This window comes from Saccostrea cucullata, unplaced genomic scaffold, assembly GCF_032062105.1.
Source record: "Saccostrea cucullata isolate Sc308-1 unplaced genomic scaffold, CSIRO_AGI_Scuc_v1 ctg654, whole genome shotgun sequence".
NCBI lineage: Eukaryota > Metazoa > Mollusca > Bivalvia > Ostreida > Ostreidae > Saccostrea > Saccostrea cuccullata.
Genome location: NW_026926499.1, coordinates 107,636 through 121,455, shown reverse-complemented (window position 1 = coordinate 121,455; position 13,820 = coordinate 107,636). Strand labels below are relative to the sequence as shown.

General features: G+C 34.1%; 1 protein-coding gene across 1 annotated transcript; it reads left to right on the top strand.

The window, feature by feature from the left end:
- The first annotated feature begins 108 nt into the window (after positions 1-108).
- On the top strand, positions 109-13,637 carry LOC134271843 (centromere protein N-like). The gene is made up of 9 exons (XM_062754055.1): positions 109-316; positions 5,533-5,587; positions 5,974-6,036; positions 6,277-6,359; positions 6,466-6,642; positions 10,672-10,773; positions 11,234-11,303; positions 11,755-11,882; positions 13,128-13,637. Exons 1-9 carry the CDS (start codon positions 149-151, stop codon positions 13,344-13,346), a joined length of 1,065 nt encoding a protein of 354 aa, XP_062610039.1. The 5' UTR covers positions 109-148; the 3' UTR covers positions 13,347-13,637.
- Positions 13,638-13,820: the final 183 nt, after the last annotated feature.

Sequence of the window (13,820 nt, the reverse complement as noted above, 5' to 3'; positions counted from 1 at the left end):
ATTTATATTTTATCTCTTATCAAGATAGATGATAAAAATTGCTTTTGAGTGAAAAAAAATTATCATGTACAAGTTATCAATAATTCAATAAACGTCACACCCTTTTGATTGACACGCAAGTCGGCGCACTTTTTTGTATGTTTTGAAAATGAGATTTATTGCCGATGTTTTAAAGTCAGCTGTGGCAAAATGTAAAGCATCTGAGTTAGAATCGTTAGTTCGACAATGGGGATACTTGAAGAATGTTGAATTAGATCAGATAGACTTCTCCAAATCGAAAAGATGTGTGTATCGGGAAATACTAAGATTGTGTGATGTAAGTTCATGCAAAGTTGTTGAAAACGTGGAAATGTTAACAACTTAACACATTGTATTGATTGAGCTTATATAATCATGATAGCGTAAAAGAATTAATAATGACGATAGTCAATGGTAAAAATAATACAGTACCAGGTTGGGCACACACCGCCAAATGGTCATTTAACCCCCGTTTGGTGGTCACTCGCCCATATCGGCGTCTTTATTACCTACCAAATGGTGGAGAAAAATTGTTTTGTTCAGTTTTCTGGAATGACGTGAAATGGTGCATAATTTCAAGTCACAGTGAATAAAGTATAGATATTTATCTATGCTCTGAAAGAAAAAAATCAGAATTTCAACGCGGACTTGTTTGCGCAGTGTTGTTCAAATATTGGACAAAATCATCACCTATGTAAACAAGTGTAACGTTTCTGTGTTTTAACTTAAAAAGAAAAATTCCTTCCATCTCGCACGTAGTTGCACCTATCAATTGTGTTTATCACTTCATATTTTTGTCATCCAGGCAACCGATCAATTATCTAAACCAATTCAAAATGACAATCTTTTCCGAACTTGGGTCTAAAGACTGAGTTAACTACGGAGACCCATTAGCGTTAATTTTCAAAAAGTAAACTAAGAGGAAGGGTAAGAATTCGCTTTTATTCCGTTTATTTCGTATGCAATGGCTTTATTCTTTATAAAAATAGGATAGGCAGTAAATTCATGATAAAATAATCGCTTGAAAACAATAATCTTGGAATAAAAAAAAGAATAATTGCAACTGTCACTTTGTAAATTTTTTATTCAAAAATATTTAATAAATATAGAAGATACATCATAGATATGCATATAACCACAAAGGGTGGCACAGAAATCGTAACTTCATCCTAAAAGAAAATAAAGAATAAATGTTACATTCAAATGTAGAAAAAATGAATATTATAGCAATGAGTGCCCACCATACGAGTAAGATAGGAGGAGCTCGTGTTTAACGGGATTTTGTAGAGAATTATATAGACGCCGATCGAAAGATCGTTTGAAAAGTTACTTCTCTAGACTAACACCTCTTGTCTAAATATATTTTTTACCCAACTGTACACAACAAAATAATTTTTCGTATTGTTTGAGCAAAAAGTTTGGCCGTCACAAACAGCTGTGGGTTTCATTTTTACGAAGTTCCACAGAAATTACACATGAAAAATTGACTAAATTGTATTAAATGTGTGAGGAATTTGTTAATTAAAATTCTCCAATGCCTAAGTACATGCGCTTTTGCTTTGTTTTAATAAAAATTGGATTTGAATAAAAAAGACCACCATTTGGCAGGTAAAAAAGACGCCGATATGGGCGATTGACCACCAAACGGGGGTTAAATGAGCATTTGGTGGTGTGTGCCCAACCTGAGTACCTTATGTATTTAAAATGATTTTTTAATAAAAAAAAAAGATTTAGCTAAATCGCAACCGCTAATCCTACATAGTTATATTAAGCTATTCGGAATAGCTTACTTATTTTAACCTTTTTAGCGCACTTTTTTCGTGAATGTTTTATTTTATCAGCATGAACAAAAAGTCGCAATTTGATGCATGCTAGCTACAGAACTGTAGCTCTCCGAAAAATATATTGATAGACCGGAGAGTTACAGTGCCACCCATTGAAAAAACTGTTTATTTGTTGCGCACAAAAAGTTGCGCTTGTGTATGGATTATTTCTTCCAAATTCTTCTCAACTGTAAAAAAATTAGATTTCAAAAATGCCATACTCTTCTATCAAGTACTTTCGTAATTGACATCTACACGAAGCGCATGGGGTCGAATTATCTTGGAAAACAAAATGACAGTATAAACAGACGAAATTTTCGATGATCTCGATTTCAGGGCCAGGAGGGCTATAAACAACAACTATAAGGTATGTTTTGTTGTGGAAACAGTGAAAGATTATGTTAGGAATACACGGTTAGTAATATTTTGAGATTCTAGTTTTAAAGACATGGAGAAATAAATCGATAAACAGCGCACTTTTTTGTGCGCAATAAATATGCAGTTTTTAACTCACCTCAATGAAGTTGGGGGGAGCTTATTTGATACCCTCGGCGTCGGCCTCCCGGGTTAAGGTTAAGTTTTTTGGAGCATTTTTTTTTTTTAAGTACTTCTATGTCCTATATTGATTAGACGCATGGAAGATGTTTCTATTAAATGTGTTTCATTGTACCAGTCAAAGTTTCAGATGCTGCAATTTCAGCAAAGGAATGACCAGGTTAATGTTTTTGGAGCAGGTTAACATTTTTGGTGCAGTTTTTGGTGTAGGTCTCATTTCCGAGTAACTATAAGCCCTATGTTGACCAAACTTACATGGATGGTACATCTTAGGATGCATACTACCAGACTTGCTTCGGATGCTGAATCTGACCTACATTTTCCGGTTGAGTGAACAGGTTCAAGTTTTTGGTGCAGGTTTCATTTCGAAGATACTATGAGCCCTATAATGACCAAACTTGCATGGATGGTACATCTTAGGATGCATATTACAAGACTTGCTTCGGATGCTGAATCTGAACTACATTTTCCGGTTGAGTGAACAGGTTAAAATTTTTGGTGCAGGTTTCATTTCCAAGGTACTATGAACCCTATAATGACTAAACTTGCCTGGATGGTACATCTTAGGATGCATACTACCACACTTGCTTCGGATGCTGAATCTGACCTACATTTTCCGGTTGAGTAAACAGGTTAAAGTTTATGGTGCAGGATTCCTTTCCAAGGTACTATGAGCCCTACAATAACCAAACTTGCATTTCCAAGTAACTTTGAGCTCTTTGTTGAACAAACTTGCATGGATGATACATCTTAGGATGCACACTAATGGACTTGCTTCAGATGCTGAATTCGACATACATTTTCCAGATAATAGACCTCGTAAAAGTTATGGGTGCAGGTCTATCACCAAGAAACTATAAGGCTTATATAAACCAAAGTTGCACAAATGATGCATCAAGGGATGAAAACTCTCAATCTTGCTTCAGATGCTGGATTTTAATTACATTTTCATGAAGAAGAACTAGTTTGAAGTTTTTATATAGGTCTATTCCAAAGTATCAAAATTGCATAAATTTTGCATTTTTGGATGTACACTTTTTGTTGGTTAATTGTGTGACTTAATTTGCCTTACTTAAAGACAACATTCGTTGAGGTGAGCTCTGTAATCTCTGATTACCTATGTTTTCAATGGGTGGCACTGTAGCTCTCCAATCTGTCGAATTATTTTTTCGGAGAGCTACAGATCTGCAACTAGGTGCATGCATCCTTGCAAACCATGGCCAAAATGTTTGATTCCTCTCCCATGAATGAGAAGAAAATATTTTGTACCTCATTAAAATATTGACCAATGCAAATAAGACATAGTCGGAAAATAAACTAAAAACCTTTCAATACCCAGTCACAGTTTATGAAATATTTCTTGTTTACTGACTCAGTGTTGATTTTAATTGCGACATAAACAGGTCCAGCACACTCTCTTGATTAAGCTATATAGCTTTATTAAGCTATTCAAAATAGCTTGATAAAGCTATTTATATTCAGTTTTTCACAAAAACGTTTTTTGCAAGAATTAATAAAGAAAAAGTCGCCAAATATTTGATTACTCATATATATACTATGGACTATCAAAAATACAACCCAAATCATAGAAAGTTCTAACATTGCAGCTGTTGAATACTTTTAAGCAAAATCTGAATTTCCATTGTTTGAGTAACTGTCCACTTCTTTGTGTGCGGTGAGGTGTGGATAAGTATGATTGCTTCTTATTGTGCCGAACTGTTACCAATTATCCTGTTGGCCATAACTGACCTCCTTTATAATTTCATTCAAGAAGTAACTCTGTTGGTCACTCATCAATAGCCCCAAAACCAGGCCAAAATAAAATTATAGTTTGTTTGGAATTGCCTCCCGCTTCATTGAAATGCCCCCTCCTTAAAAAATTTTATTGACCAAAAGTAGGAAGATTTTTTTTTTTATTTAATCAATTTTTTCCCATTACATGTATCACATGCACCATATAAAACACTGAAATATAGTGTCAGATCTATGTAAAATTAGGTTTTCAATTGAAAAAAAATAATTTCCCTCCCTCCCTCCTGTGTCTGAAACCCTTCAGGCGGCAATTCCAAACAAACAGTTTTTTAAGGATGGCCCCAGAGACATATATGTTTCTGCCAAAACTTATAAAACTTTGAGTAAGAAGTCTCTCAAGGAGATGCAATTTGATGAGTGATTTTTACATGCATTGTATTAAGAAGAGTTAAAAGTTTAATATTTCCACTGCACCATGGTGCAACTTTTTGCACATACTGAAAAAATAAAACATTTGAGAAAAAAGTCTGATAAAATAGCTTAATCAAGCTATTCTGAATAGCTTAATAAAGCTATATAGCTAAATCAAGCTATATAGGTTAAAGGGGCTGGGGGTTGTGGCCATTTTTGAGTCTATATTGATCTCCTTTAGAAGAAGAGCTCCTTATGAAGATATAGAAAAAGGATCAAATTTTAAAACTAAAATTTTTGAAATTTTTCTTTACCAAGTGATAGTTGACAGCTTAAGATATCATGTCTAAAAAAATTAAGTTATATCTGGTGGTTACTTTGTTGAACCCCCAGCCTCCTTAATCAAAAGATTGTGCCGGACCTGATAAACAAATATTGTCATTGGCTGAACTTGATGTTACAGCATTGAGGCATAAATATTCAAGCTTCGACAATTTATGTGATCAAACAGCCATGGGTAGAACTAGAAGAGAGCTATCAGTGTATTATTCAGACTCTGCAATGTGGCTTGAGATGATGTGGTGCATGCAGTGATAAAATTCAACCTTGACCTCTTCTGAAAAAATGCATGTAAAAATCACTTGTCAAACTGCATCTCCATGAGAGACTTTGTACTCAAAGTTTGAAAAGTTTTTGAGATATATTAAGCAGAAGATACACTACAGTTACTTCTTCAATGTTATTATAAAGGAGGCCAATTATAGTTAACAAATTAATTGATTGGTGATGCTGACAGATAAGTCGGACTATAACAAACTTAAACCATTTCTTACAAAAAAAAAATTTTGTGAAAAACTTCATAAATATAGGTAAATCAAGCTATTCGGAATAGCTTAATGAAGCTTTATAACTATTGTCCATATATTTAATATTTATACATGTATTTAATTATCCTCTTCTTATTCTATTCTAGGAAAAACATAAACAGAAGGAAACTGCTGATAGAGTCAATGAATTTGACTTGATGTGTAAGTGTTTAGCAGTTATTTTAATTAATATTTAATGTGTTTCAGTGTTTTTAGAACAAGTAGAAAAACTGATATAATTTTACTCATAAAGGACCATTTAACATCAATGATTATCCATATTTCTCCCACAATGAATAAGGCCATAGCATAGACTAACATAGAGTCTGACTGTCTGTCATGTAACAGTAAGTCTTCAATCTTTTGCCTTGCATTCACCAATCAGGGGATAGGAATGGGTCACAAAAGGGGCCAATTTTATTTAGAATTACTCATATATATATATTGCATTTACCAGTAAAGTTTGGCATTGATGAACAATATAGTAATGAGTTATAAAATATTATAAATACCGGTAACACATTGATTGCATTCATGTTTTTTTAAAGGTTCTGTAAAATATTCATTCAAGAAGAGATGGTCGATGTACAAACTTAGTGATAAAAAGACAGGTCAGTGTTTTAATATCTGCTGAAAGAAAAAAAGTTCAACGCCTTTGAAATGACAAAAATCTCAATCATCACGAAAATTAAAGTTCAATAGATAGCGAATCTTTCATTTCACATTAACAGCTAAATCTATGATAAAAAATATTTACTAGTGTTAATCATTTTTATGAAATCGGCAATAATAACCTTGAGTAACTAAATTGTTATATTCATCTGGTACTGAAATGTAATTTCTTTTTCTAGGGACTCTGAAAGAAAATGAGCTATCAGATCCTAAAAAATTCAAGAAAAAGCTCCTACAGCAAATTGAGCTGTATTTTGATTCCGTAAGTCCAAAACACATGTACTTACATTCTATAAATTATTCTATTTTTAAACAAAAACAAATTTTAATAATATTTTGTATGCAGATGTTATATTTTTTTGTTGTAGACAGCAGCAGTATCAGTGACTCTACATGACGGTGCTCTCTGGTGTAGGCTGTACATACAGTCGGGGGCACCTGCCCGCTTTATGAACTCTAACACTATTTACCTTGTTTATTATCCTCACTGTCCATGCTTTGCCATTACAGCCTTCAAAGTTTCTGTCCGGAATTTTCTGTTCCAGGTTTGAATTTTAAAATATGTTTTGCATTTTCTTACCATGTAAATTTTTAAGAATCCTGATTTTATAATATATAATAAAAATTTCAATTTTGAAAGTTCATTGATTATGATGTTCAATTTCATTTGGTCTTTTCAAAATTTTAAGATTTTTCATTCAAACGTATATCAGACCTGTTTACTCTTACGATTCCGTGGTATGTTGTATGGATTTTTAGTTTAAAATATGTCTCACGTTTTGCTATTATGAAAATACAGAAATGGGAAATATGTTTGTTTGTAATTTAGCAATTGGTTTTCATTATGATCTTTCTTCCTGTCACGCTTTTAAATTGCAAAAAAAGAAAAAGATTTCAAACACTAAAGTGATGTCGTTTTACCAAAACACTGTGATATTATAAAATGACAAAAACCATATTGTTAAACCAAGTTTTTGTAATCAGAAAAGCAGTTGTTCTCTTTTAATATTTGTAAAATTGATGGAAAGTTAAATCTTACTGGCAAATGCCAAATATCACTTGAAAATCTAATCAAGAATACTGAAAGACGACGATATGGGTAAACAGGTCTGATGTATATACGAGGGGTGTTAGAAAAGTTCGCGGACAAGTTCTATTGTGAGCGCACTATTTCCACGAAACCGGTCAAACTTTCCAGATAAAATCTTTACCCTTTTCCCAATAAATATACAAGAATTTGGTTCTCTCCGGTGATTATTGAAAAATATACAGCTTTTTAGGTCACCTGAGTAAACTCAGGTGACCTATTGCTATCACTTTTCGTCCGTCGTCGTTCGTCGTGCGTCGTGCGTCGTGCGTTAACATTTGAACATTTTCAGCTTCTTCTCTGAAACCACTGAACCAATTTCAACCAAATTTGGCATATAGCATTTATGGGTGAAGGGGAACAAAAATTGTGAATTTCATGGGCCCTGCCCCCCTGGGGCCTGGGGGGTGGGGCAAAAACCACTAAAATTAGTGCAATCTTTAAAAATCTTCTTCTTTACTCCTGGACATCAAGCAGTCAAACTGTTTGCATGATTGTAATCAGCATTGAGTCCTCTACCAAAATTGTGAAATTCATGGCCCCGGGGTCAGGGGTTCTGGTGTTAGGGTGGGGCTAAATAAGTATATAGTGAAATTTCATGAATTCTTTGAAAATCTTCTTCTCTGCTCCTGGGTATTAAATAAACTAACTAAGTGCATAGTTATGATGAGCAAGAGTGCCTCTACCAAAATTGTGAATTTTATGGCCCCAGGGTCAGGGGTTCTGGTGTTAGGGTAGGGCTCTATAGATTATATAGTGAAAATACATAAATTCTTTGAAAATCTTCTTCTCTGCTCCTGGGTATTAAATAAACTAACTAAGTGCATAATTATGATGAGCAAGAGTGCCTCTACCAAAATTGTGAATTTTATGGCCCCAGGGTCAGGGGTTCTGGTGTTAGGGCGGGGGCGGGGCTCTATAGATTATATAGTGAAATTTCATGAATTCTTTGAAAATCTTCTTCTCTGCTCCTGGGTATTAAATAAACTAACTAAGTGCATAGTTATGATGAGCAAGAGTGCCTCTACCAAAATTGTTAATTTTATGGCCCCAGGGTCAGGGGTTCTGGTGTAAGGGGGGGGGGGGGGGCTCTATAGATTACATAGTGAAAATACTTGAATTCTTTGAAAATCTTCTTCTCTGCTCCTGGGTAATAAATAAACTAAATAAGTGCATAGTTATGATGAGCAAGAGTGTCTCTACCAAAATTGTGAATTCTATGGCCCCAGGGTCAGGGGTTCTGGTGTAAGGGGGGGGGGGGCTCTATAGATTATAGAGTTAAAAAATACATGAATTCTTTGAAAATCTTCTCTGCTCCTGGGTATTAAATAAACTAACTAAGTGCATAGTTATGATGAGCAAGAGTGCCTCTACCAAAATTGTTAATTTTATGGCCCCAGGATCAGGGGTTCTGTGTAGTATGATGAGCAGGATCAGGGGTTCTGTGCAAGGGGGGGGGGGGGCTCTATAGATTATATAGTGAAAATACTTGAATTCTTTGAAAATCTTCTTCTCTGCTCCTGGGTATTGAATTAACTAACTAAGTGCTTTGTTATGATGAGCAAAAGTGCTTCTACCAAAATTGTGAATTCGATGGCCCCAGGGTCAGGGGTTTTGGTGTAGGGGGGGGGCTCTTTAGATTATATAGTGAAAATACATGAATTCTTTGAAAATCTTCTTCTCTGCATCTGGGTATTAAATAAACTAAATAAGTGCATAGTTATGATGAGCAAGAGTGCCTCTTCCAAAATTGTGAATTTTATGGCCCCAGGGTCAGGGATTCTAGTGATAGGGTGGGGCTTTATTGATTATACAATGAAAATACACTAAATCTTTGAAAGTTTTCTTCTCTGCTCCTTGGTATTAAGCAGATGAACTACCTATGTAGTTATGATGAGTAAGGGTCCTAATCTTCCAGAATTGTGAATTTCAAGGCCCCAGGGTCAAGGGTACCATAAAGGAGGGGGGGGGGCTGTACTTATATACTGAAACTGGATGAATTGTTTGAAATCTGCTCCTTGGTATTTATCAAATATTTTTGAAAAGCAAGGGTGCCTTTTCAAAAATTGTGCAATGTGTGGATCTAGGCCTAAGGGTCAGGGGTTCATGTGTGATTGGGGCATTACTGATCATGCTGAATATTACTGATTACTTGAAATACAGTTTTTGTTCCCCTACCCTGCCTATGGGTATTAAGTAAACAAACTAAGCAACTGCTAAGTGTATTGTTATGATGATCAATGGTGCCTATTTCAAAATTGTGAATGCCATAGCATCTGGATTAAAACATGAATCAAATTCAATCACTGGAAAGTTGTTGCATAATGCTCAGGTGACCTATAAGGCCCATGGGCCTCTTGTTTATTTTGATAAAACTTGCGTCACGGAGCATGCTACATTTTGGCACGTTTACATCACAAAGACTCTTTATTAAAATTAAAAATTGCACAATTGTAGCGGAAATAGATTTATGATATTTTACCTGCCGCTAAAGTGTTTATAAAACGTCACTGGGAGAAAATTTGATCTAAATTGGAGGGTGTATGACTGTTTTATAGCCGTTTATAAATGATCAACGCCTGAAAACACAGCCAAAAATCGGAACGTCATTGAGCGTCATGGAGCACTGCACTGCGTAAAAATTACGTAAGCAGATTGGAAAATGTCTAAAAAGAAATTAAAATGTTCAAGATGCTGCCGGGAATTTCCTACACCTACAAAGGACAAGTTTTCAAATGGTTGTAGCTTCATCAGAATGAAGGATTAACATTTTGAACGATTAACTCCATCGATACTTCAATACCCCCGTATCGCATGGACGTTGCGTTGCGCCTATATGGTTTTGCACACTTTCTATACCTGATCGATTTACTGCATAGACTTTTATAAAAATCTCAATAATATCCAAATCAGTACAAAAGATATTATAGTAGAAAAATAACATGTCTTGATAAAGATATTCAATTTTAAAGTAGAAAAATATTAAAGAAAAATCTGAAGAATTGAAAGATTTATAGAACAAAGCTTAACGGGTTGAAATCTGGTTGTCACGTCGCCTTACGTCAACTGATTGCTCCGTGAATCCCATGACCTTATAGTAAAAATCCTTGTAAATTTTCAAGATTTTATCATATGGACATGATTTTTTACATACCAATAAACAAAATATGGGAATTTATTCAGACATAGGTCATACTTCAAAGTATACAATAGATTTTCCGTAATTCAATGTGTCCGCGAACTTTTCTAACGACCCTCGTACATTGGAAATTTTAGAAGGTATGTGTTCCCATGAAACTTTGGAGTCTTAGCAGGATTTGATGAGGTTTTGTAGGATTAATCTGCAAAGCATTGATAATACATGATATTCTTTTAAATTGTTATAAAGAAATCAGCATTAATAAATAATATTGATATCACATAATGTACAAAAAGTAAAAGGCTTAGTTATTTTCCAAATGTCTTCACTTTTTCCAACCTTTTACAGTGTCTTTCAAATGCCTTCAACCATCACTCTCTGACAAACATGATGCTCTCAGGTCTACATTATAAGTCACTTTTTCAACTGGCTTTCAACAAAATAGGGGAGGTAAGCAGTCACTTTTTCAATTGATTCAACAGGAGGAGGGAGAAACATATTATGATTATAAGAGATTCTATGTACTGGATATACTTGTAATCATGATCGATTGCTAATTTTATACATGTATTTTGAAAAAAGAAATTAAAATTTTTTGATCAGATAGATGATATATGCCATTTTAAAAATTCTGGTATGGTATATGTTCTCATAACTGATGTGTTGGATTCTTTGGTCTTTCTCTTAAATTTCAATTGAAGAAATGAAATAATATTATAAAACCTGAATAAGTGCTTCAAATGTACACAAAATGAAAAGTGAGTGTAAATCTTGTAAATAATCTGCAATTTTTTTTTTCAAAAAACTGAAGTAAGGTATTTGGCTTAATTTTATTCTCTCAGCATAACTTCTTTGTAACCTGCATTTTCTTATTTAAGCAGGTTTGATTGTATGTTTTTGTTTTCTTTAGAGTTCATTTGGAAGACTTAAAGCCATTGAAAATCTTCCCTTTTTGTGTCGGAATGAGCGTAAGCGCAAAGGTAATATTTGTCCCTTTATCATGTTTATCATATAAGTGGAAATTTTAGCGAGATGCAAATTTAGCGATTTGTCCCTAAAAATTGGTATTTTATTTTTTGCGAGATATAATTTTAGCTATTGTAAAAAGGTTATTAAAGAAGCTATTACAAATGAAGCGAGATTAATTTTTAGCGATATTTAATTTTAGCAATCTTAGCACCCTCAATAATAATGCCAAAATTAAATCCTCGCTTAAAATTCTACTTGTACGGTATGTTAAAGAACAGTTGTGCATTAATAATACAGCAAAATAAAGATATGTTACAAATATAGTGGGCTATCAATAGTGTACTGTAACAAAATAACAATGTGTTACAAATACGGTTGGGCATCATTGGTGTTACAAAATAATATGTTTAATGTTGTAATAATAGATTTTCTCTCAATACTTAAGCTATTATTTGTTTTTAGCAAAAGAAATGGAAAGAGAACCCAACATGAGATCTGAAGATGAAGTGATGAAGCGGAGAAGGTCACAAAGTCTGGAGGCCTCCTTTGGGGTCTATGATCAACCTGTCCTGGAATCTCTGCAGTTTAAGGTGATTTTTTTACTTCTACAGTCTTCAGATAAAAAAAGAAACAACAGGGAAAAAACTCTTCAAATTTCTGTCAAAGAAGCAGGAATTTGATAACCATCCCTTTTGCTATCTGTTCAGTGTTTATATGTATGTTCATCCAGTAAACTTTAGGACAATTTCACCTCTTCCAGGGTTTGACATTAAAGTTAGTCCGTTAGTCTCAAACTAATGCATTTTCATTTTGAGTAATAAAATCTGTGGCTACTTAGTTTTAATTTTGTCTCCTTAACATAGTTTAAACTCTCTCTTACAAAAAAAGACTTTAAAATCTACCTCTCAAGAACAACAGGGTCATGTTTATCTCCTTAACATAGTTTAAACTCTCTCTTACAAAAAAAGACTTTAAAATCTACCTCTCAAGAACAACAGGGTCATGTTTATATACAAGTAGAAGCATCCTGACTGGCAAATGTAAGGCAACAATGGACAATCAAAGTTTTATGTAAGAATATATAGTGCTGGGTATCGCGACTGAAAAAACGTATTGCGATATATTGCAATATTATATTTTGTATTGCAATATATCACAATATAAAATTTTTAATAAATTTTGCTTTTTGTCAATGTTAAATGAAAACACAAACTCAAATAACATGTATCCTCGAGTTGATATTGCAACTGCCTGATCGCGTTGTGTCAGGGCAAGTGGCAAGCCAAGTTTTTTTTGGCTTGACAAATCAAGTTGTAATATTCAGATTCGGCTAAAACATGAAGGGGTTTCATGTAACAGTTATCGTCTTTTCATTTCAGAGAGAGACATGTCTCTCGTTTCTCACTTTCTGATCACACTTCACGTCGCTTGCCACCATATTTTACCTTGAAAAGGGCAAATAACTCTTTCTAACAATTTATAGCATATCGAACCTGAACCGGTATTCACAAAAAAATACCGCGATACGTATTGGGAAGAAAAAAATCGGGTACACCGGTTAACCGGTAATATCGCACAGCACTAAGAATATAAGGAAAAAATCAATTAATTAAGGTTGGGCTTGGGATGGAACAGGGCCAAAATATATTATCTTAATTTTACATAGGAATATATTAGGGGAAAAATCTGTTGATGAAGAACAGAAAGGCCATAGTTAATCAAATGAACATTGTGGCCCATTGGCCGCTTGTTTTTAAATAATATGTGCACTGGTTGTTGGTTTTTATTTCAGACAAAGTATTTTATGTTTTTCTGTTTTATCTTTTTCTCCATAGGTGGAGGTGAAATTTAGAGGAAGTCAGAACCTGGTAAACTTTCCAGTAGAGGATGAACCATTTAGATGTCGTGTAAAGTTTGAAGGACCTTCTGTGTTAGAGGGAGTTCGTAACTTAGCAAGCTGTGGGCTAGCCAATGAGCCACTACCTAAACATTTAATGCGAGTTAATTCACTGGGGACAAATTACTTTGTTCTTCGAAACAAAGACAAAACCTGATGCAAGAAATCTCTAAAGCTTAAGGGATGAAATTATGTGTTTCTGAGGTTGTACTCTGTATTACAGTAAATCAGTGGTCAGTATTTTATCTGTACTGACTACCAGCAGTAATAAAACAGTTCCTGCAGTCAGGCTGTTCATGTACACTGTATGCCAATGTATTCATCAGGTTGATGTCTTTCTTTTTATTTTCTTTTACATCCTTATCTATCAATGTTTAACAGTTTTATTTGTTACTTCACTGTTACTAGAAAAATAGGTTGTTCTAAGCAAAAAATATTAAATTATGGAACAAAAATATTTCTTTTTTTATTAGTTCAGAATGTAAATAGATTGCACTTACACAATGCACACCTCTGACACTGACATTTTGCTCACCTAAAGTTAAAGTGAACTTTTCTGATCAAAATTTGCTTTTGTCTGTTGTCGTTGTAGTTTACCTTCTCGTGATTTCATTTTCTCCAAATTACTGGG